At 35.2% G+C, this 24,650-nt stretch overlaps 4 protein-coding genes across 9 annotated transcripts in view; 3 read left to right on the forward strand and 1 right to left on the reverse strand.

Annotated features, from left to right (window-relative positions):
* Window positions 1–15,233, forward strand: part of LOC109599437 (axin-1) — a 39,038-nt gene extending 23,805 nt beyond the window's left edge. Inside the window, exons 1-10 of one of the 6 annotated variants that reach the window (XM_020015437.2) lie at window positions 8,864–8,954; window positions 9,017–9,466; window positions 10,094–10,481; window positions 10,537–11,024; window positions 11,083–11,236; window positions 11,294–11,429; window positions 11,612–11,755; window positions 12,124–12,786; window positions 12,847–13,398; window positions 13,456–15,233. In XM_020015437.2, coding sequence (XP_019870996.1) covers window positions 10,274–10,481; window positions 10,537–11,024; window positions 11,083–11,236; window positions 11,294–11,429; window positions 11,612–11,755; window positions 12,124–12,786; window positions 12,847–13,398; window positions 13,456–13,585 — 2,475 coding nt within the window. In that variant the 5' untranslated portion in view covers window positions 8,864–8,954; window positions 9,017–9,466; window positions 10,094–10,273 and the 3' untranslated portion in view covers window positions 13,586–15,233. Of the gene's footprint in view, window positions 1–6,107; window positions 6,399–8,863; window positions 8,955–9,016; window positions 9,467–10,093; window positions 10,482–10,536; window positions 11,025–11,082; window positions 11,237–11,293; window positions 11,430–11,611; window positions 11,756–12,123; window positions 12,787–12,846; window positions 13,399–13,455 lie in introns of those variants that run through there. The other 5 variants (XM_020015440.2, XM_049967572.1, XM_020015441.2 and 2 more) reach the window with 5 other exon arrangements.
* A 55-nt stretch (window positions 15,234–15,288) lies between these two features.
* On the forward strand, window positions 15,289–15,949 carry LOC109599430 (centrosomal protein 20-like). The gene is made up of 3 exons (XM_020015421.2): window positions 15,289–15,431; window positions 15,484–15,684; window positions 15,743–15,949. Exons 1-3 carry the CDS (start codon window positions 15,398–15,400, stop codon window positions 15,895–15,897), a joined length of 390 nt encoding a protein of 129 aa, XP_019870980.1. The 5' UTR covers window positions 15,289–15,397; the 3' UTR covers window positions 15,898–15,949.
* A 116-nt stretch (window positions 15,950–16,065) lies between these two features.
* Window positions 16,066–17,475, forward strand: LOC109599422 (uncharacterized). Its single transcript, XM_020015413.2, has 5 exons — window positions 16,066–16,346; window positions 16,395–16,565; window positions 16,614–16,888; window positions 16,943–17,164; window positions 17,217–17,475. Exons 1-5 carry the CDS (start codon window positions 16,274–16,276, stop codon window positions 17,382–17,384), a joined length of 909 nt encoding a protein of 302 aa, XP_019870972.1. The 5' UTR covers window positions 16,066–16,273; the 3' UTR covers window positions 17,385–17,475.
* A 506-nt stretch (window positions 17,476–17,981) lies between these two features.
* LOC109599431 (transmembrane reductase CYB561D2) lies at window positions 17,982–19,095 on the reverse strand. Its single transcript, XM_049961650.1, has 3 exons — window positions 18,811–19,095; window positions 18,460–18,658; window positions 17,982–18,404 (listed from the first exon to the last, which is right to left on the reverse strand). Exons 1-3 carry the CDS (start codon window positions 18,973–18,975, stop codon window positions 18,100–18,102), a joined length of 669 nt encoding a protein of 222 aa, XP_049817607.1. The 5' UTR covers window positions 18,976–19,095; the 3' UTR covers window positions 17,982–18,099.
* Window positions 19,096–24,650: the final 5,555 nt, after the last annotated feature.

Raw genomic sequence — 24,650 nt, forward strand, 5'->3', positions numbered from 1 at the left:
TGAGTTATCAAGTAAAAATTACACATAATTTTCACCCTGGACTAAACCAATTTTCATGGAGTTATCAAACAATCAAGTTCGACTTTTTACCTGTGAAAATGACATATTTCCGTTCTTACTTCATATTTTCTAAATATTTCATCTTGTCTTTCATTCACTTTAGACTGATACCAACATACAATCTAAAATGACAACATTAACAATATTCGAATGGAAACCATTAACTTTGACCATTATTTTTTATTTGCTCGTAATTTCGGCAGTACTGTATCTCTAAACGTCTAGAATTAATTCATAAATTGGTCAAATTAACTTTAGACCGGTACCACCGTACCATCAAAAACGGCAACAAACGACTGTACTCGACTGGAAACATTAACTCCAGGCTTATTTCATATTTTCTAAATGTTTCTCCCTGTACTCCATCTATAATAAAAATGGATATTTTTCCTATTTGCAATATATTATTGGAAATAAATGCACATTTTTAGAATTATTGTGCAGCACTTATCATATAATTTTTGTGGTATATCAAATTAAAAAAAAATAAAAATATTATAACGATAAACTTTACTTGTTTAATTCTACTAATGAAATCAAATGAATAAAAAAATATCAAAGTGGCAAATACTAAATAGGACAAGTTGAAAGTCAATATTTTGTTTAGTACACAAACCGAATATTTCAATAAAATTAAGTTATTTTCAAGTATCTTCGAAATTTTGTTAATACATCAACATTTATTTTGTTATTTGATGGGTTTTAATAACGTAAGCTGATATTCTGACAAAATATCGGATGTGCTTGATTTTATTGAAATATTGTCATTCGAATTTTAACAATTATTCTATTTAAAATAAAATATACTGTAAAATTTAACTTTCGTCGCTTTCGTCTAAAAACCAGATTTATATATGTACAATACGTTGTTATATTTCTTAAAGATTGTTTTCTAACAAAATCATTATGTTTTTATCGTACATACAAAATTAAGTTAATATATTACATAATTTAGTTTTTTCGACTTAATTGCCGGTAGCAAGGCACTCCGAAGCACAGTGCGGCGTCGGCCAAAGGCCCGTTTCACGAACGTATCCTTGGGCCATCCAGCTGCCGCGCCGCCTGCATAAGGAAAAAACGCTGGGGAATAATACGAAGAAAAAAAAATTAATAAAAAGAGCGCCGCCGATTTCCGAAGACAAAACGGTTTTTAATAGTCGCCTTTTGCAGTCGGAGGCGTTATTATCCCCCTAACCGGTGTTAAATGCTTTTCGCAAACAAAAAAAAGGGAACGGCCCCGATTTGCCACGTTACCTTTCAATTTTGTGCCACGCCGAATTAACACGCAACGTCTTTGTTTTCGACATTCTTATTTTTCGGTGGTCAATCGACGTTTCCCCTTCTGTCTGTTAATTAGGTACGAGGCGATTTGCGGCATTAAAATTTCACCGTTACCCACGTTAAGACATTCAGGCAATAAAACTTTTTAATTACCGGCACCATTGTTGGAACCGACATTTCGATTGGTACTTGTAAATTCGTCGCTCGTTTTTAATAGGCAATTTTCATGCGCGTCATGCAATTCGCGTTAAAATCTTCCGCGCTTTAATAAATCAATTGGTCAGAATTGTTTGAGGAATTCCCGCGCTTCCTGAAACCGCATCGAACTGTCGCCGCAAATTTCGAATGCCGGACGGGGTCCGGCGTCGCATTATAGTTATTAAATTCCACGCAATCCCAAAGGCGAATGCATATTTCTTATTGAATGATCGAACGAAATGCACATTACGAAACTGGCCGGTCTCGTTTTTATTTGATCGGATGTCCTGAACGAATTTAATTGATGTCCTTTGATCCACGAACGGTACTTGTGACGCATTTAGTTTTCTTAATTGACTCGAACAGAAGGACGTTTTCAATTTTCGCCCGCCGCGCCCGTTTCGTCTGAAATCTTCGAAAACACGCGCGGCTATAAAGCCGAGATCAAAGGCGGCCCCGAAGTTAATTTGTGTTTTATTGCTCGCACTTGTGACAACGGCCCTGCGTTATTTTTTTCTTTTCTTTCGCATTTTGCTGCTGCCAGGTAACCGAGATTGAAACGTTTACGGAGCAATATTGGGTTGCGCAAAACTGATTGCGGACAGGTACCATTTCGGCTTAAACCTTCCCGGTATCGGTCAATTAATCGCATTGTTAAAAGTTATTAAGTTGTTAGGAGTTCAGAGTTTATTTATTGATTGTTTGACTGAGGGCTAAAAGTCACCCCATATTTTTATTGCACTTTGAAGTTTAACTAGACCAATTAGCAAGTCGACCGTGTTTTCAATTTTATCGCAACACGCTCAACAAAACACACACACACGTGAACTGTTTTATAATTGTAATACGTTTTTTTTTGCGGTCGTTTCATAAATTTTATCCGACGGTAATTAGCTAATGAATGGGCCGCAACGCCGCAGAAGGCGACACCGCGTCGGCACGAAACCCGACCGATTAAACGGCAGCAGTTCGACTCTTTCCATGACAATGTTCGATTTGGAAGCGATACCTCCGGCCGTCCTTTTTTATTTGCCTCCAATCAAGCAGAAATCCGACGATATTTTGATGGTATCGTACTTCCCTATGTACATTACTTACATTATTACAGCGTTTCAGTTTTATCGGTAATTGATTCATAAACTGGTCGGAACATTTCGAACTGGTACCATTCTATTATCCAAAACGGCAACAATTGACAATATTTTATTGGAAACATTAACTCTTTTCATGGTTTTTTATTTACTTCTAGAAGTGCTGTGTAATTTAGGTAGTACTGTTCTTCCAAATGTTCATTATTTCAAAGCTTTCCTATCAAGATTTTTGTTAGTGCAGTTACGGTAAATGATTTAACAATTGCTCAGATTCACTTTAGACTGATACCAGCATACCATTTAGAATGACAACAATATTCGATTGGAAACATTAACTTTCGCCATTATTTTTTATTTGTGTTTAAGACGGGTGAAAGTCCCACTTAATTTCGGCAGTACTGTACTTCTAAACGTCCAAAGTCAATTCATGAATTGATCAAATTCATTTTAGACCGGTACCACCATATCACCAAAAACAGCAACAATCGACTATACTCGAATGGAAACATTAACTCTGGTCATTGTTTTTTATTTACTTCTAGACAGGCAAATGTGCGACGTAATTTCAGTGGTACAGTGTTTTTTTCCTACGATTTTTGTTAGTGTTAGGCGTAAACAATAATCCCACGAAATTTGGATAGTACCGTACTTCCGATTGTTCATTATTTCAATGTTTTTCTCCCAGTTGCAGTTTAATAGGTATTTTTGGTCGTTGTTTTATTAAAATCAATAAAGTTTTATTGGTACTTTGACCCATTACTCGGCTAAATTCACTTTCGACCGGTACCATCACAAAGCCCGTACTATCGGTGATGTGCGCGCATCGAGATCTTTCCGTTCCGTCAGTCGTCTTTTTCACCGGCGGCTTCGACCCCGCGGAGAAAGAGAGGGTCAGCGAACGGCCGTTCGCTCTCCGGTACCGCTGCCAGCCTCTGGGCTTCAAAGGACTCGCCGCCCGCCATTCAACGGGCGTTCTCTCCCTGCTTTCCACGCCGCACGTCCCTCGGATCACGACCGGTCGCAGGGACGTACTTTCGTAACGCTTAAATATTTATCAGAAAGAAAAATATACAATTTTTTTATCGCAGTCTGAATTTCTCCTAGACGAAACAAACTGGTACGGACGCCGACATTGAGAGCGTGCAATTAAAACCGCATTAATGGGTAGCGTTTACCGACAATAGATGTAAACGATAGGTCAGTAATTTGCTTTCATTAACGGCGGCACCGTTTGATCTTATCTGGTTGCTTATCGACGTCGTACGTAAATACGCCGCGAGATTTACATTTAATATTTTTTTCGTCGTAATTGCCCGTCCTTAACGAAATCGGGTTCGAATTGAATTTTCCGGATGATTTGCACGTGTGTCACTCTCACAATGGACGAGTCTGCGTTCGATCCGCCATTCACGTGCCGTTTTCCCGTATTCCTGCGCCTTTTTCGGATATAAATGCCCTTTCGATTACGCGGTAACGTCGCATTGTTTGAGAATTTTTGTGGCCGAACAACGTGACTTGTAATGTGCATAAATTTGATCAGGTAAGACGTTGGCAATATTCCAATATTTTATAATTAAATTATTGAATTATTTTTTTATGAAATGAAAAAAAAAAAAAAAAATTAGTAAGTAAAAATTGTTGGTACGGCCCTGTTTTCCTTTAAGTCGCGCCGGCTCGGGCCGTAAGTTTCCTTCAGACATTGCCGTGGCTGCATTACTTACATACTTTATACAGCCATTATATACTTTTTAAGGATTTCATTCACATGTCAGGCCGCCTCGGCTATGATCACGATGTCCGGCCGCGGTTTTCACATAAACCAATCGATTTTCCATCTCTGCAATAGAAAAATGCGGTTCCACAATCGCTCATTAACTACAGATTGTGGGAATGTCTGTCCCGATACAACTCGATAAAAACTTATTTAAATCCGTGAGGATTTAAATCTTTCCAGAAATTCGCCGAGGGTTCACTGACGACAATATATTTTATGACATATCAAACGTGGGAGTTAACAGGTTTAACTCCGGCGCTTAATTATTCGATCAGTGGGAAAATGAGACGTGAACATTCGGATAAGTATGAAAGTGCCGCACCAGATAATCCCATCAACTCATCCCGGTTGTAAAGTTTATTGTCCGGCTGTGGCGTTCGGAGAACTATGCAAATACGTACCCTAAAACGAGGAACGTCGGCACCTCAAAAGTAACGGCCGAAACGATCATCTGGGTTCCGAGAACTTCGGAGGTCCGATCCGTTGCTGCGCACGCACACAAAAATCGAAATTCCCAAACAACCCACACGAAAATTATAAAGGGATGTGTTTTTTATTTCGTTGTCTACATGTATTAATTAGTTCATTCTTTTTGTGAACACAATTATTTTCTATTCTGTTTCAAAAAATAAATAAAAATAGATAGAAGAAAACTAAATATACTCTCTTTATGGTCTTTTATTATTAAAATAATAATAATAAATAAATAAATAAATAAATAATGTGTTGAAAAATTTAGTAATAAATGTTAATTTAGAATTTTAAAACTAATTTTAAACGTTTCATATTTTATTTTATATAAAAAGAGACGTTTTTGAATGAAATTCAGTTTCAAAAATATTTTCTAAGGTTTATCAAAATATGGTAATAATAAAAAACTTTAACTAAAATGCGAATAATAAAAATCATAAATTTTAATAAAAGGTAAAAACTTTGTTGCCTAAAACTTAAAAAAAAAAAAAACAAATGCTTAAGTTCAAATCTAATTTTAAATCTTTGCCACGTTATTCTACATTTAAAAGAAAAATTCATTCATTTCAGAAATATCCTCAAATATGTGTATATTTTATGTCAATCAACAATAAATATAAATGATATATTTTTTATTTATGTCTAAACTTTAAATTTTATTTTAAATGAAGATTCCGAACAAAATTCCCTTTTCAGAAACATCTTTTCTAAATATATTCAACAATAAATGTAATTAATATAAGAATAAAATGAAGTTTAATAATAAAACAAATGTTTAATTTTTAAATCTAATTTAGTCTAAAAATATTTTATAAAAAACAGATGTTTAATTTCAAGTCTAATTTTAATGTATGCAACATTATTCTACACTTAAAAGAAATTTAAACAATAAATATAAACGAATAATTCTAATAATAGACACGATATCTTTTATATTATCAAAATTTAATAATTAAAAAATAAAATGAATATCAGTATTAATAAAAATTTTAGACACAGATTTATCTGCATATATCTGTTTTAATAATAATTGTATTTGTTTTACATTTTATAAAAAAATTAGTTTTAGAAACATATTCTAAATATATTTAAAGAAGAAATATAAACGAAAAATTCCGATAATAAATAGATAATATTTCATCATTAAAATAGAAGAAATATGTGAAAATCTAGAAAAACAAAATTAAGTATAATTTTAAAGTCAAATTTAAAACCCACATTTCAAGAGAAAACAGTAAATTTGAAAGGGAAACATCATATTTCTGTATGTTTTGATTGTTGTCCAGACTACCTCCATTCGTCGTGGCTCGCCGTAACGACCCTTGAGGTCTTCCGCGTGGCCGGCCGGCCTGTCCTCAGTCTAGTCAACGGAGCCGAGCCGGTGCGGTACACTTTGTCGGTGCGCCCCGTTCGTGGACCATGAATCTGTGATACGTTATTTGTTTTTGTTTTGTTTTTTTATTCCGTAACAGTTCTGTGATATTAGTAATTAAGTGTTTTTGTTTGTTATTTATCAATATGGTGTAAGTAAGTTAAGGAATTTAATTTTATTCTTGCATCAAGTTGAAAGTTTGCAGTGAACATTCCTCTATTTATTCGATGAGTTATTAATGTCTGTTTTCGAAGATCAGACGGTTTTAAATGTAACCATTTAGACACTTAATATTTTCTTAGTAAACATAGGTGTTCAAGTTTTAGTATGTTTATAATAACAAACTGTAAGCTGTCCAACATATGTAAAAAGTCATTTTGTTAATTTTTATTCGTTTTTTACATGAAATCAAGCAGTTTTAAATATAACTAACTGCCTGCACATATTTATATTTGTATATTTTCTCATAAAACTTGCTAAGAAATGTTTACAGTATCGGACTAAATATATCACGTCCGAAAACATAAGGACGTGACAAATGTCGAATGCGATTGCAAGCTTGGAGAAACGGCGTCTACATTCTACTAACGTCTCCTCCCAAAAACTAGATCGTGACTTTCTTGATCTCGTCAACAATAATAACGTACGGGTAAAAATTGATAACGAAAATTGCACAGATCCAACCCTGGCGCATGCACGCAAAAAGCAAAAAACAAACCCACGGCCGATGGCCGTTCCGATTCAATTTCTTCGCCACCCACGCGGCCGCGGGTTTCGCCGCCCCGGGACGCATCATTACCGATTAACCGCGCTTCGACCGCGTGCAACATTTAATTTATTCGAAAAATAGAAGCTGCACACATGAACACACGTACACACGTACACACGGACAGAACGGGGCAAAATGATAATGAAAATAAAAAAAAAAAGAAAAAGAAATGAAAAGAGCGTGACCGCGGCAGCAGGTGGTGGGGTAGCAGAGAAGCGGAGAAGCGAAGAAGAAATTCATTTACATTCTTCACCGGCCGCCGCTGCGGCTAATCACAGGGAATGGGAACGGAACGGGCGCGCGGCATTCGTCACAGCGGCGGAAAACGCTCCGATAATTACGGTGTCGGTGGCCGCCGCGCGAAATCCGCTTCATTTACAGGTGCCGCGGTGGTTTCTGGGGAACGTTCATTTTTTGCGTCGATTCGAATGAACGACGCGTTCTGGGACGTCGCTTTGGAGAAACGGAACCGTCGCCGCCGCCGCCGCCGCCACCGCCACCGAGTAAATATTTACGCGTGACTCTCGCTCGCACCGCCGACGTTCGTCGCCAATTAAGTCGGGGCCTTTCAAAGAAACGTTTTTATTGCAAATATTTTCGTAAGAAGTCAGGAATGAAATCTGTTTTCCTCAACGTGATGTAAACACTTGTGTTTCAATATTCGATTAACTGGAATTAAGTAAACAACGACTAAAATTATGTCTATAATTGTTCTCCAATTATATCAAACTAGTCGGTTGTTTTTTGTTGATATTTATCTCCGAAAATCTTGTATTTTAACAAACTTATTAACGTACACTTTAACTGTGCAACGTATTTGTATAATAATTTGCTTAGTGTAAAAATCTGAATATATCGACAAGTAATTTTGATTACGAAACAGAGTGAAATTTGAAAAAAAAAATTCGTTAATTTTTCTACATTTTTAACAAAATTATCGCAGATTGTTATCGTTGAAAATCGTGTATTTTGTCAATTTAATAATGTGTATTTTAAATATACAACATACTTATGTATACGGTATTTGATTAATATCTTAACAATTTACTTGGTGTATAAAGCTGAATATCTCAAACTAAGTAATTCTGATAAATTAAGAAAATTTTGATTACCAAATCGATTTGATTTTGTAAGAAATTGTAATGTAATTCGAGTAATAAATTGTCAATTATTCAACATTTGTATCATATTTAGTGGTTGTTTTTTGTAATTAGTCGAATTTAATGTAGATTTGACAACTTTTTAACAAGTTGTTTTGTATAAAGTTAATTTTTGGACAACCATATCTGATTACTTTACTTTAAGAACTTTTATTAATAAAAGTTGATTGATTTTTGTTAATTAATATTAATTTTGAATACCGGTTGTTTGTTCAGATTTTTCTGGTACTTATGAAAATTGTTTAGTGTATAAAAACTATCTTACTTATTTCATTCTGAAAACATTAAAATTAAAAAACATATCTGAAATATAATTTAAAAATAAATCACTGAAGTATTTAGAATTGTTTTTAATAATCCAAACATTTTTAATTTCCGATTTGTCCACGAGAGGGTTCGCGTACGAACTGCTCTCAATGTATCATTTATAATTTCCCGCGTCATATTTTTAACATTTTTTCTATATTTTCTGTATTCAAACAACCAATTAATAATTAACTTATTTTTACAAATATTAAAAATTGTTTATAATTCTTAACTTCTTATATACAAAAAAAGTTAATTAACTTGCAATAAACAGTTCATCCGGGCAATTTTATTTGTGATAAATTTAACCCAAGCAAAAGCCGCCTGAAATTATGTGACAGATACGAATCGGTGTAATCTGTGTTGTATAACTTACCATTTGTTTACACGTGCTTTTTCTCCAGCATTTGAATTTTAAAAAATATTGAACTTCCACTAACATGCACAAACAAGTGTTTTATACAAAGTGTTGGTGAATAACTACCCAAATTCATTATATATTAATTTATTCAAATAATGATGCAAGGTTTTTAGTGCTCATCTTAAGAGGATACCAAGTAAATCAGTTCCTAAAATAATCTGGTCAATTTACAACAATGAAACATCAAAATACTAGCCAAATGATGCAACAATGAAATTCAAACCATACATGAAAGCCAGACAAAAAGGCTGCCGTAGCAGAACAGACTTGACTGGATACGCAGTCTCTTACTTCACCCCCCAATAACCAGTGGAAAAACGGACTCCAATAGAGGCTGAAGTAATCCCCTTAAAAAAATACCCCCCACCCACCTGTAAATCTGACTTTGGCTCACTGGCATCGATCAGTGAATGCTCTACGGTTGCACTCTCCATTTGTCTGTCCATCATACCATTCAGATGTAAACGGGTGCCTCAAATCAAATTCTGACAGTTTATGATATGCTATATTATTGGTTGTATTAATAAACTGGCTTTGTGTTAGTTTATCTGTGCTAAAATGGGGTAGGTTTCAATGTTGCATGGGTTGCTTATTATTGTGCTTTTGCCCTTCGGCATGTTTTCATTATTAAAAATATTATTTTAATTATTGTTGTTCTATTGTACTTATAACCGGTATAATTCATAATAGATTTTCTGCCTCATCTCACACAGTTTTAATATTGCATGTAATATAATAAGGGCCCATTTTTACCTGCCCCAAGCAAAATTTTTACCCTCTATTTTTTTCGTATTGTTTGTCTAGTTATTAAATATGTTTTAATAAAATTATTACGGCGATTATGAATTATGAATTGAAGTTTTTCTGAGGGGTTTTTTAGTTTAGGCTTTGTTGTATCCGGAGGCTGGGTATTGATCGAAGGCTCACCACACCCCGGAGTGGGTTTCTTTGTTTGGATTTGGGCAACCGGTTGACTTTTTCAGGACTGTACAGATGCATTAAATCAATACTTGAATTGGGGCATTGAGTTTTTATAAAAATACATTACTCATCAGAAAATTTTTATTCAATTTATAAGAAAAATATATATATACTAAATATATAATTTAATTATATTATCTTGCCTTGAATAAAAGAAAATAGTACAGTACATTACATAAACTAAGATTTAATAAAAATTTTTTTTTTAGTTGTCAGGATGAGGCATCAAGCTAGAGGCGCATATCCGAAACGCAACATAAGACCCAACAACGACACAAGAACTTCAACCACCGCTCTATTCGCCGCCAGAATCAGCACATCGCCGTCGAGGCGAAGCGCCGTCCCTCACCAGCAGTACATAGAAAAACGCCTCCGAAAATCTGATAGCGATGTCATACACGTCGTCGTCGAACGATAAGGGCCAGCCTCAACAACAGCACCAACCCGTGGCGCAACATGCATTCGACTACACGTCGCCAAGGCCGGCGGTACCAGGCAAGGAGCGGATACACACCGTCCAAGAGTATCCGCCCCAACATCCGGCTGAATGGAGGACACGGTCGCCCACCCTCAGGAAATATCCAAGTGATTTTTCAGGTATGTGAAAGGAAAAAAAAGTATAACATTCAGCTTATTTTGATTTTTATTGCAGATGCGCAGGGTGGCGCGCCGTGCGGCTACGAACCGGAGGGCGGCAGCTGCAGGTCGTCCTCCTCCCGTCACGAAGTCGTCGACCGATCCCCGCCACCGCCCGCTTGCCTGCGATGGACGCGTTCGTTGCACGCTCTGCTGCAGGATCAGGACGGACTCGCCCTCTTCCGTAGCTACCTTCGGTCTGAGGCACCGCAGCACGCCTCGCTGCTTGACTTCTTGTTCGCCTGCGAAGGACTGAGGAATCAGAACGCTCCTGAAACCATCAACCAAGTGGTCAAAGTTATCTACAGGAACTTCTTCGTTAAGTCATCGTTGCCGATTAGCGAAGAATTGCGCCACGAAATCGGACTGAGCGTCAAGTCGAATGCGTGTCTGGAGCCGCCGGTCACGCTGTTCGACAAGGCGCAGGCGCAGGTCGAGCACGTCATCAACACAACCACCTATCCCAATTTCCTGAAGAGCGATCTCTATTTACAACATCTCGATGTAAGATTTTCCAACAAGAAATAACGAAAAAGAAACTTTATTTATTGTTGTATTACAGTCTGTTCAACATTCGACGGGCAGCAGTAGCGGCAGCGAAATGAGCAGCAACGAACATGTGAACTACACAAGCGGTACCGATGTCTTGCCGACCCTTCACGAGGACATGGAACTCGTCATGAATCAACCCGCCCATCATATTAGCCACAACTCAGGTCCGTTTCAATAATTAAACTCATTTTTATAATTATAATTATCAAATTGTCGTTTAGGTACTGGAAGTGTCAGCACCGGATATCTGACGCCGAACGTTGCGGCCGGAGCAGTGAGACTGACCAAAAATCTGCTTCTGATGTCGCAGAAACACCGAGCTGTTGACGTCCGGCCTAAATCCGAAGCCTATGCTAGGTAAGCTATTGTCACTTTTGTTCAGTTTTGCTTTCTCTAGCTCTAGCACCCGCTTAGTCAGAAAACAACCTCGCACGAGTTAGACTTCTGTTCGGTTGTTTTTGGAATGGAATAGCTCATTTATTTTTTTTTATTTCCGTTTTTCTCGGTTTTTCCCCTGTTGTTTGTTGCGTGTTGACCAGTATGTACATGAATCGCGGTAACGCACACGCCGCCTATAACTCCTACAATCCGGTATCGAGGGTGGACAGCGAGATGCAATCGGTCAGTAGCCATTCGGACGCCCGGACCGAATCCGACACAATGTCCATGACGGACAGTTCCATGTAAGTATTATCACATATTTCTTTACGAATAGGTTTAAAGCAACGGTCGGAGAATTAATAACACGACAAGATAAAGATCTAACTGCAACAACGAAACGTAGATATGTACTTATTTTTTTTAATCATTGCATGGTTTTTTTCAATTTTTATTAACATGGTGAAACTCCTTAAGATGGAGTGGGTCTTCGAAAATGCAAGGTACGAAATGCACGAAATGCATGGCGTTTTAGTAGTTGTAGTTATATAATCTTTCTTTAAATAATTTGAACGAAGCACAAATGCACAAATTTGTCTGATTGTAAAAATTAAACAATTTTTGGTTTATAATCAACGTACGTGTATTAATTTTAAATATTTTAAATATTCAGCGATGGAAGATCGAAAGGTAGATCGACGCGACGCCAAAACGTACGAGACATACAGCAAGTGCGCGAGCTGGCCGCCCTCAACAAAGAAACGGACATGCACCTGACGCTCATACCGCGCACTCAGCGGCTGGACGGCAGCGGTTACAAGCCGCGGAATCGCGAAGAATTCGACGCTGAACTGATGCAAAAGCTGGTGGCGGTGAAGCGGGAGCAAGACAAAAACGAGCTGCTCGAACGCAAGCTGAGCGAAAGCCTGTCGTTCGAGGACAACGACCAGGACATCCTGGACCAGCACGTATCGCGCGTGTTCAGCGACCAGACGCCGGGCGTCGTAAGTCCGCGGACGTCGTCGCCGCCCCGCAACCGGCACGTCTCCTGCAGATCACGGCGTCGCGACAAGGATGGGTTCTCGACGTTCAGCGGCGATTCGGGCAATGTGCATGACTATTCAGAGCAGCCGGTGGTTTCTAACACGTCATCGATGGTCAAGTCGAAAAGCATGCCCGAGTATGCGGACGACAGATTCGGCAGGCGGACGGCCACCTCTTGTCGGAGATCGTCAACGTCCAAGAGGGCACTGACGGATCTGACGGACAGTGGGGTGTCGGTCGTTTCGGATACTCCCCCCGTTGTTGGAGTGCCACCTCCAGTCAAAGACAGCAGGTACGTTTCGTCTGTGATTCGTCAACAACAACGATTGTTAACCACCATTTATTGTTGTAGGGTTCTCGCGTGGCTTATGGAATCAGATAAGAGCGGTCGTGGCGTCGGCCGCACCTTTAGCGAGATGTCGCCGAAGCATAAGAGCCACAGGACGAGCAGCGCGACGTCTCCGAGCTCGGGACGGTACAGGAAAGGTTACGGATCCAGGTCCAGTTCGTTGGAAAGAAACAGCGCGGTAGGCGGTACATTGGGTCCCGCGCAACCGTTCGTCGCCGATCCAAACATGCCACCTTTGCCACTGCCTAACACGGCCATACAATTGGAGGAGGCGCGTCGTAGGTTGGAGGACGACATTAGGAAACCAAAGCAGAAGTCTTCGGGCAGATACTATCCGGATATGGCGCCTAGCGGACAGTCGACGTTACGTAAATCGACACGCAGTACCGCCCGTCCACAGCCACAGCCAGGCGCGCCTTCTCTGCCTCCCGAAGATGTCACCACTGTCGTCTTTACGTTTTGTGACGAACAGTTTCCTTATCGAACGAAAATACCTGGTACTCAAGTCACCCTCAGGCAGTTCAAGGAGTACCTTCCTAAGAAAGGAAACTATAGGTAAGATATTTAATTTATCATTTGAATCATTGGGTCATTGTTGTTTTTTTCTTTCAGATTTTTCTTTAAGACTGTCTGTGGGGAACTCGATAATCAAGTAATCCACGAAGAAGTCAACAGCGATGCGGATGTGCTGCCGTTGTACGAAGGCAAAATAATGGCTCAGGTGAAGCCATTTTTGGACTGATTTTACAATTTACGTTTGTAACGTATTTATCCCTAAATGAATCTGCAAAGTCTTATTTTAATTTAATAATGTAATTATTAGATATTTAAAAATAATATAACAAAGTAATTTATTTTTGTTGTTATCGATAGAGTGTAACGGATGTTATCTATTGTTGTTTATGACGTTTGACTAAGAAAAGACTTGAATTTGATTCGTTTTAGTTGTGACTTCACTGCCTGTAAAAGAAAACTTACATAGTACAATTTTGTAGAGAGAATGTTTTGTTTTGACTTCAGTATAATAGATAATGTCCGTTGTAATTTTATATGTAAATTTATGTTTTTATGACAACTTTTCGTGAACAACTTTTGGAACAGTTTAATTTGTATTCCACTGCCAAATTTTTAACGAAAATCATATACGGTGGTGTCAATTTATTTGAACTGCAATCTTCCTAATCAAATTAACAAATTGCCATTTCATGATATTTTATCCGTAAAAAATCATTGATAATCCAATTGTTGATATACATACACCACTGCAGTTTTCCAATCCACAGATGCACAAAAAAACATGTACAGAGCTTCGCAATACAAATTAAGTAAGCCTAATATAAAATTCTTGCTATTCCCGAACATTCGAATCGAGGTGGTTTTTTGATATTTTCACTAGAATAGTTTTGTGTTTTTAATTCATTTTTTTTGTAAAGTTAGTTTTTAGACTTAAAAGAAATTATTTATTTGTAATTTTAAGAGACGAATTTTTGAAAACCCACACGTCGTGATTTTTAAAATAGAGGGCAATAATAGCTAATGAAAATTTAGGTGCATGTAATATGAAGTGCCTTTTTTATAAAAACGAAAGTGTTTAATTTAAATTTTAACCTCTTCCAATGTTTCTCCCCATTGTTTTATTAGACAATCAGAGCATTGTTTATTTTGAGCAGCTACGCAAAATGTTAATTTTACTTATATTATAAATAAAAGTTAACAGTTTTGATAAGTACAAGGGTACGTCAAATATAAAATGAACCTTTTTTTAATTGAAAACGCGAAAATCCAAGAAAGTTGCTCTTTACAAAATACAAAATGATTGTGCCTTTTGCAACCTCCAAAGCTCTTTAACTCGTAGAAGTTTCGTTTATATTTGATCGGCTCTGGTAGATTAGTTTCATATACCTCATTTCTGTGCAGGTTGTCGCGACCCGCAATAATTTATTAAAATAAGCATTTGTGAATATTTGTTTACTTAATTTTCCTTTGTATATTTTTAAGTTTATTTTTGAATTAGGTTATCTTGCTCTTCCTTTAAGGAAATTTTAAAAAGAACCATCACAATAACCGGCCGAAATCATGTCTCCGAGTTCTTTTTAATATTTCGTTCCTTTTTTGTATTATAATTGTGAATGTGTAGATATATCTTTTAAAACAATTATTTTTATAACGTATTTTTCACAAATGTAGCAGTATTCTAGAAGATGGAACCGGTGCCATAAATGATTTGTCTCCAGTTTTTATCGACAACAATGGCCGACTTCGCTGCTAGATAAAATAAAAATATATACGAAACTTATTTGTAAATATACGATAATCTGTTCACGACTTTTATATATTTGAAAAACACTCATTGTCTCATGTTGTTAAAAATATACTAGTATTTTTTAAAATGTTTTTTAATCCACCCCGAACGCCATTTTAACCACCCCACCCCATACATATGACGCGACTTTGTTTCAATGTTTGTATTGAGCAGATGTTTGGTAGTTACGCACCATGGCGAGCGTGACAGGTGTCGAATATTAAGGTTTACAAACATTTTTATCGCACGAAAATGACTGAAGTATCAGAATCATGCCTTCTAAAGGGTAAGAAAGCTCACTTTCATTATATAGAACTTATTAAAATACTATTTCATAGCCATAAAGCAATCGTTGGAGACGGACGGCCGTTTAGGTCGCTTCAAAGGAGAAATCCGCGCCGCCGTCATGTCAATTTTGAACAAGAATTCAAACATTGCTCTTCCTGAAGTACCTGAAGAAACCAGACTTATTAACGAGCTAATTCGTGAATATTTGGTCTGGAATGGATACTTGTACACTGAACAAATTTTATCAGCAGGTATTTTTAGTATATGGTATTTATAAATTCTACATTTATGTAAAATGTGTAATTTTAGAGTGTGGACAAACTAATGAAAGAGTTACGAGGGATGTTCTAACAACCAAACTAGGCGTTGTTGATGATGAGAAGACTGTGAGAATTCCTTTGCTGTATTATATTGTTGCTGCTTTTCAAAATATAAATAACGCGGATGAACAATGTCAAACATAAATTGTATTATATATTGTAGATATTCAATTGTTAATAAAATTGGTCACCCATATATACATTTATTCATTTATTTTAAAGGTTACTCATAAAACAAAAGTAGAATTTTATTAAATGACAGTGACAAATTAGAGTCGATAAATTTACGGTCCGTTTTAAAAATTTTAGAAATGGTGTGCTTGTACGTTAGTCTCGCAGTTTGTGCATTAACGGCAATTACAATGTGCGCCCTCAGATTCACCCCATGTTGTAGATGCTGTTAATACTAAATTTTTAATCAAAATTATCAAAATTGCCTGTGCTTGTAAACAACATTTTTTTTAATTTGTCAAAGTCATATTTTGAAAGTCCAGTTAAAATTCCAGTAACCAACACAAAAATGGAAGGAGAATGCGCTATGGATGATGAATCATTCCAAGAGCCGGAGGTAAAGGTCCCGCCAATAATACCAGGTAACCTAAGCTGATGTCTGAGACGTATTTTCTAAATGGAAATTTCAGATTCTGCCTATTATGACTATCACGTCTCTCGGATGATAAGAAAAAACTCGCCAGATCCAGAAGATGATGAAGAAGCTATAGAGAGAGTGCTCGACGAATTCGACAAGTTAGATGCGCCAGCTACAGTACAAGAGTTTGTAACATTTGTCGGGCCCTACACTAAAGATGAAGGTAAAACAATCTGAATTATGTAATTCGTTTACAATATTTAACACACAGGAGCGACACTTCGTAAAGTCATGGAGGAGGAGATGACAAAATTCGAAAAACTGCAGAATGAAGTGTATAAACCATTGTTAGACGACACCGCAGATATTTTGATGAACGAAGATCTTCAAAGAGCGAAAAAATATGCCGATGAAGAAGCGGAAGTCAATTCGAAAATTCTGGATATGGTCAGCGAAATCTACCGGATGGTGCCCACGTTCAATTTCAAGGAGTTCTTCACGAATCCCAACCAATACCTTGCTAAAACCCTTCCTTTTCCTGCCGAAGTAAATAATTTTCCTTTATTACAACTTAAAGAAAGTATTCATTGTTGTTTTTAGACCAACGACGACACCGATATAAAAATGCAAGGTTTATACCACCGTTACAAGTGGCTAGAAAATGAATTGTCGAGATTGCAGACCGAAAACAGGGAAATGGAACTGAAATTAAGCGAACTGAAGGCTCAGCTGAAACGCCAGAGACAAAAGACTTCGAGAACGATCGACCAGGCCGACATCAAACGGCAATGTTTGGTCAACCAGGAGGCGGAAATCAAAGATGTCTGCATATTTTCTATTATTTATTTACTTTTTTTTAATTTGTATGTTTTAGGCTTTGGCTGAAACGAACATCAAGTTAAACGATATGATGCTGATGCTGGAGCATAAGAACAGGAAGGAGAACGAGCAAGATATATGGGAATATGCATTTGAGGCTAAGCGGGAAAAAGACGCAACTCCTGGCAGCACCACTAGTGATAGTGAATGTCATTGTGAATAAGATCTTGGACTTTTATTTTTTACTTTATTATCAATTTATGTACATTCAACAATATTAGCGAATTGTTAATAAAGTGTTGGAAACGAAACAACTGTTAAATTGTATCCTTCAAATATTAATTTTATGAAAACGGAGTTACGTGCTTTAGTGATGGAAAAAGGAAAAATAGAGACTATATTGTGATATTAATATATTGTTTTGTTTTTCTACATTTACAATCGTTAAAAAATACTTTTGTATTAATTTCAAGTTTTATTTTCTTAATAACTATGACAAGGAGGAGTATTCCAGAATGTTCCATAATATTTTATATTCCGTATATTTTTAACATTTGAGAATAATCGAAATTAAAATGATTAAAACAAATTTAAGTTTTTAATCATAATATGTAATTCAATGATTAGAAAACTGACACTACCATATATTTGAAGTTTTATTTTTTTAAAAAGTATGACAAAAGTTGGAATATGATAAATTCCTGGATAATGTTTTTGTCTAACATCACAACACAGCAAAATTGCCTGAATAAAACTGAACATTGACTATTGTTATAAGATTATAATTACGAATTTTCTGTGAATATCATTGAAGAATCAGTAAAACAAATAAGACATTTTATTTAACAAAAAGGAAAGTTCATTACATTTCAAATTATTTACAGTCAGTCAGTCATACATATATTCCAATTCAGTACAATGATCCAGTAAGATATTTTCTATCTGATCAACGTTTTTATCTGACTATATCCAGATATCAAGGCTCCATTTATTGACCACAAACTTGCCAAAATTGTAAAGATCAACGCGACTAATCTGGATTCCGGTGTTGTGTAATATATGAACCAGTTAGTGTAATAAGCAAAACATAGACTGGCTATTCCTATTGTATATCCCAGCAATCCAATTAAATTATGCCAAAATTTAAAAACCACAGGTGCAGCATATTCATGTAAATCAGTGGCATAATGGGCTGCATACCCCAAGGCTATTGACATTATTATTAGGATCATTGATATTAGTCCTAAAATCAAAACCAATTCAATTGATTAATAATGATTTTTATTCAATTAATGCACCTGTGATTCCATGAGCTGTATACAGATGATAACCGGGTTGGATGTAATGGAAACACACAGAGTTTCCACAAATAATAATAACCGTACTCATAATTATAATAAAGGCGTGAATTTTATTTTTTGCCTTTTTAGATATTTGCTTGCTCCATAATTCGTCTCCGGTGAAGAGCATCAATGCCTCGGCCATAAGGGGCACATACTTAAAAAGACATCAAAAGTTTTATATATAGATTACATTTATAAACAAGAACAACTATAATAAATAAACAAATATCTCTTAAGCAATATTTATAATTAAATTCAATGAACCTACTTAATCGATAAGATAATTAAAATGTAAAAATTACTTACACCAAATGTACACAAAATCACATGCCATGAAAACCAGTAATTGTAGTTTTCAATGGCAATCCAACAACTGTAAACCACCACTGCTGCAAATGAAAATCGAACAGCATAATTGATCAAAAATCGACTAATATTAATTCTTAAACTGTCCGCTAAGTCGGGTTTCATTTTGCAATAAACACTACTTCAAACTACAATATCTAATAATCAACTAATCTGTACTGGATATTCTTGAAATATCGGTATTCCCCGCGTTTGTGGTATGTTTGTCTTTAGAATTTCAATTCGTTTATACGTTTATCATATGAATTCGTCGAAGACTCAGTCTGAGAATAAATTATTTTGTTGTATGGGATATGTTAATTAACTCGAATAAGTAAACGATTGCAATATAATGGAACAGTAAAATACCGATAAATACTTTCTAGGAATGAGATAATAATTATCCGCAACAAATTTAATATTTTGAATATTGAAGCAGTATTGAAAAATGTAAACTAATGTACCGTATATATAAACATAAATATTAACACATACGTATATTCTGTGGTGGCAGAAAAATAACACACATTACTTTTTATTGTTAATTAGAAAATTCATTCTAATTAAATGCAATATATTTCTACCACGATTCATTTAGTACCTACATCAAAATTATTTATACTTATTTTACTTTTATTATTTTAAACAAAATAAATGCGAAATGTGTGTTCACATAACTAACAAAATTGTTAATATTTTGAGTTCCCTTTGTCCATTAGAACCACCTGTATAAGATGAAGCAAAGATTCAATGAAATATCGGAAATGGTTGTTTGAAATTTCACGACTCTTCAATTAATCTAAGTTTTCAATTGTATTTAGATTCGGACTTCCCAGCCCAATCGAAAATCTCAACCTTACTACTATATTTTCACCAATTTTGAACAACTTTTGATGCAGCTTCGTATCATTATCTTACATAAAAATACATATAATTGGAAAATTATCGTTGGCAAATGGTTCTTGATGTCTCTATATACGAAAATTATTAATAAAATGGACTGTATTTTATTAATATTTTTTTGTAATGGTTCTATACCTTGCCAAGGAAAGGAACCCAAAATAAAAAATTCCTTCTCCGTGTTTCAAATTTTTTATAGTGTATCTGGGATCCAAATTTTTATTAGGAGGACGATGAGCGTATTTTTTACCGTCTGATCTTATTCTATTGAACATGGATACAACACTCCAAAGTACCCTTCGCCAAAATTCTCGAGGATAATTAATACATTTTGTGCAAACTTCTGTTAATCTTGTTCGAATATTTTTATTTTGATACCAATGGTTTCTTTACTGAAATACACTCTTGCAAGTTTTGTTCATTCAATCGACGTCTCATTGTTCTACTAGACACTTTGATGTTGTATAACTCAACGAATTCATTTTATATTTGTCTAAAAGACAAGAAAGGATGTTGTTCACTGATGTTTCCAATTTGTCTGTTAAAAAAATGAGTTGTTTTTTTTGTTAAGACATACAATAAAATAATGTACTTAAATCCTACTATGAATAAATTCTTACTATTAAGAGTATTGTTAAATAATGGCACAAAACTTGCCAAACTAAAAAGAAAACCGATTAAAATTTAATCGTAATTCTTACTAAAACCTTTTTATATTTGTGATGTATAAATAAAATGTATATTAAAATTGTTTGTGTATAATACATTTGATTTATTTGCTAATTTAGGTTTACAACGGCATTTTAAAGAAATAATGAGCAATTTAACACCTGAACAAGCAGCTCAAACCGGTTCCTAATTGAAGATGGCAGGTCGCAGCATTCTGTGGTAGATTTGATGGGAATCAACCAATCCATTGTTTCAAGGATTGTAAAACGATTTAGAGAAACAGAAGAGTACACTAGAAGGCCAGTTCCTGATCGTCCAAGGTAGATACCTGTAGATGAACGTTATAAAAAAGATTCTTGAAGAAAATATAATAACGTTAGTCGCTGTTATAGGCGACAATTTTGTTCTTATGAACGACAACGCTCGCCTGCACGTTGCCAGAATAACTGTAGACTACCTGTGAGAGGTGTTAATTCTGGTTAGTCCAGATGTAAATCCAATCAGCATGTTTGAGACCACCTACAGAGATGCATAAGAACCTGTAACATCGCTCTAGACAGTCTTGATGAGCTAGGAGACGTTTTAATTGAAAAATGGGAACATTTGGACTACATTAAAAATGTTATAACGAACCTCCTACATAAAATGAGACATTAGAGCTAAAGGCGGTAATACCCGATTTTAAGGTGTTTAAAGTGGCGTTAGAAGGGTTTTTTGTCATCCTGATTTTTCTCATCTTTGATAATTTATTGTTATTTTTATTATTTTGCTGGTTTATCAATAATTTTCAATTTTTATGCAATTGTGTTGCTTACCACTTCCGAACAGTTTTAGATTTTTTTAATCAAAAATCAATTATGCGTTACTTTTTGTGACGAGGAGTATGTTATCCGCACTCATTAAGATGTGTTTTATACATAAAACACGTTGACATTATATGAAAAGAGATGCACTCATTTTTACCTATTCTTCATAATAGGCTAACACACAATTTATTTTATTTGCATTTTAATTAGTTAACAATGTTCAACAATCAACATAATTACTATTATTTTTCTTGCATCCGTTAAAGGGTCAAGACAAATTGTAACTTACCTTACTTAAATTATATTTAACAGTCTACATCAAAAAAATGTTGATTCTCCAGGTAATTGAGACTGTTTGCAATTCGAGTGCAATTATTATTTCGAGTGTTTTGAGACGGATGTAGATCAAAAACCAGGTACCAACATAAAAATAAAAAAGAGGAGGAAACTCAAAAAGTTGGATTCAGCAGATTAACGATAAAGATAAAAAGGGACAGACAGGAATTAAATATTGTAAAACTATTTTAGAAGACTAATTAAGATTAACACACGAGAAAATAAACGCTTGTTTAATATTATTTTTTCGGTATAGTACATAGAGGTGTAATAAATTGATCAATATTGAAGTAATAATATTGAGCTTCTGATGTCCACCTAAATTGTGAGTTGCAGTATATTTAATATATTTAGTCTCTAGTAGAAGTGTCACATTTCACAAGATAGTACACATTTTTAAAGCAAAGAATAATGTTTTTTACTATTGGGTTGTTCGGAAATTAATTTCTTTTTTTTTCTCTCTGTGAAAGCTTCGAGGATAATCCCAGGCCTTTCAAGTGGCCATTCAGCTTCCCATCAACTAATCCCTTTATCGCGTCTTTATCAGCTTCAACCGGCCTTCGCGAACGTGGTGGATCTTCGACATCAAAATTGCTGGATCGAAATTTAGCGAACCAGTTCTGGCACTGGCATACTGGCAACACACCTTCGCCATACGCATCGGTCAATTTCTTTCGCTCTCCATATTCAAAACGGCACCAACCAAAAACTACTGCGTAGAATTAATTGGAATTTTTCACACACAAGCCTTGCTATATGAGCTTTCAATGCATATAAAAATTATACGGCTTAAGTGTGAAGTTGGGTGCAAAAAAATACAATTAAATCCTCTGTCGGGAAAAAACGAAATGACTTTGCGAACTACCCAATATTTATCGTATTTCTAGGTACGCGTTAAACGGTGCAATTTAGTATTCCTGCGTTATTGATTTCACCATGTTATTCATCAAAGTTTTATAAAAATACTTATATTACTATGGAAAGACACTATCAGACAAACAAAAATTAAGAGCAATTGGGAAGATAGAGGATCATCACAATGTGAAGTGGCTCGTCAAATGGTCACATATGTTATTAGTATTATAAGTAGATTGTGGTGGTCCTGGGGCTTAGTACCGCTCCACAATCCAGTGGCAATGGGGAGCTAACGGATCCAACACCTACAAGTCCAATCCATCCCCAGGAAGATCCGAGATCTTGTTCTTCCGAACCCACTTGACAGGGGGCTGGCATCTTTGTCAGTCCCGTCTTCTGGTTCAACTTCACCCGTGTATGTATATACACGCCCTTTCCCCCATATGTGCCAGCACATATGGTTTCCAATTGGTTATGATCTCCGGATCGGTGCCCGGAGGGGGGTTTACACTTTCCCCTCTCTGTCCCCAGAAAAAAAAAAAAAAAAAAAAAGGTCTATTTCAGAGACGACCTTTAAGGGTATATGAAGAGAACCTAGAAACCAAGCACATCTACAACATACTCGTGGTGAATTTTGGAGAAGCTTCATAGGTGTTTCGGGGAGGAATTAATTCTGGCGAAAATGCAGTTCGATATCGCATCAATATAGTTTTATCTATTGTGTTGCCATATTTAACCGATGTGGGCCCAAATAGTGTGCGATGCTATGAAAAGAAGACTTTTGAATCGTCAAAACTATTATGGAGAATAGCAGCATCTAATTATGGTGGTACAGGAGGTGTGGCGAAATCTGAATCAAAACCTACTGGCTGATATTGAATATGCTAGGTCCGTCCGGAGATTAGTTTTTAATAAAAAAATAAATATGGCATAATTATTATAAATAACATAATATGTTAATAGTGTTTTTATTTTAATTTCTGTAGGGTTTGTAACATGATTTTAAAATACATTTTTTATTTAATTGGTAAAAAACACTTGTTTTTATTGATTCATTATATTTTAACGTTAGTTTTTTTGGTTTTATTGCAATAATTTAAAAATATTTAGATGCTTCTTACACACTGACTTTGTTAATAAAAATAATTGATAAATACAATTTTGCGGTCAAAAATCTATGCTGAAAAAATAAAACACAAAATTTAGTCCTCCTCCTTTTAAGTGAAGATAATACTTTTACGAGAAAAAAAACGTAAAATTCGTCAAAAAAAGAATTTTGGTCTACCACTGTAAAATTCAACCTCATGATTTGTCGTTTTTCATTTTCAGTACCTTATTTCTCTTTTTTTTTGTAAAAGTGTCATCGACACGTGGAATAATTCAAAATGAATCTAAGTTTGTGATTTCCATTACTCCCAGTATGATATGTGAATTTCAGATGATTTTGACCATAAAATCTACTTTATTAAGTTATTAAAACCGCTGACATCTGAAGCACTTGAACAATATCAAAAATATAAAAATAACAATTGTTAAATGTTTATTTACCTTTAATTCGAATACTAGTTTAGCAAAATCGGTATACTATATCTCTAACGACTAAAAAATGTCGGTGTAACTCTGAAAATTGAAAATAAAAAATTTAGTAATTATATTTTCCAAAATGCTTCCAGAAAAAAAATTTTTGAAAAATCTTTGAAATGTAGTTTCAAATGCCAGTAACTGTAAAATTTCAATTTAACTTAACAATATGAATTTGGAAAAAATTGTTAAAATAACGTTATTTTACCAGATAATCATCGATATAACGTGTTCTTTCATAAACATTTTTGGTTTTTCTGTTGTAAGTTCTGAAGAGTAAGTTAATTATCCCAATATGTTTTCCAAATTAGAAACAAGTAAAAAATGTTATATTTTTTATTTTTAATTGATATAAAAATTAATATACCAAACTTTCATAAATAGAAAAGGATGTAACATTATCTGAACAATTGTTTCTAAGGTTTTCATTTTTTATATTTTTAAATTATTAAAATAAATTATGGTTTTTAAGATGTAAATGTCCTGTTTCCCATTCATTCATTCATTCACTCGAATCGGGATTAAATCCGTTTTAAGACAAGTTAAAATAGATGTAAAATCTACTGGATCGTATTTTTATTAAAATTATTTCAATAAACATGATTTTTAGTATACCGTACACCGTACACCGTACAACCGGGTACTGCTCTGTGC

The sequence above is a fragment of the Aethina tumida genome, chromosome 1, assembly GCF_024364675.1.
Source record: "Aethina tumida isolate Nest 87 chromosome 1, icAetTumi1.1, whole genome shotgun sequence".
In the NCBI taxonomy this organism is placed as follows: domain Eukaryota; kingdom Metazoa; phylum Arthropoda; class Insecta; order Coleoptera; family Nitidulidae; genus Aethina; species Aethina tumida.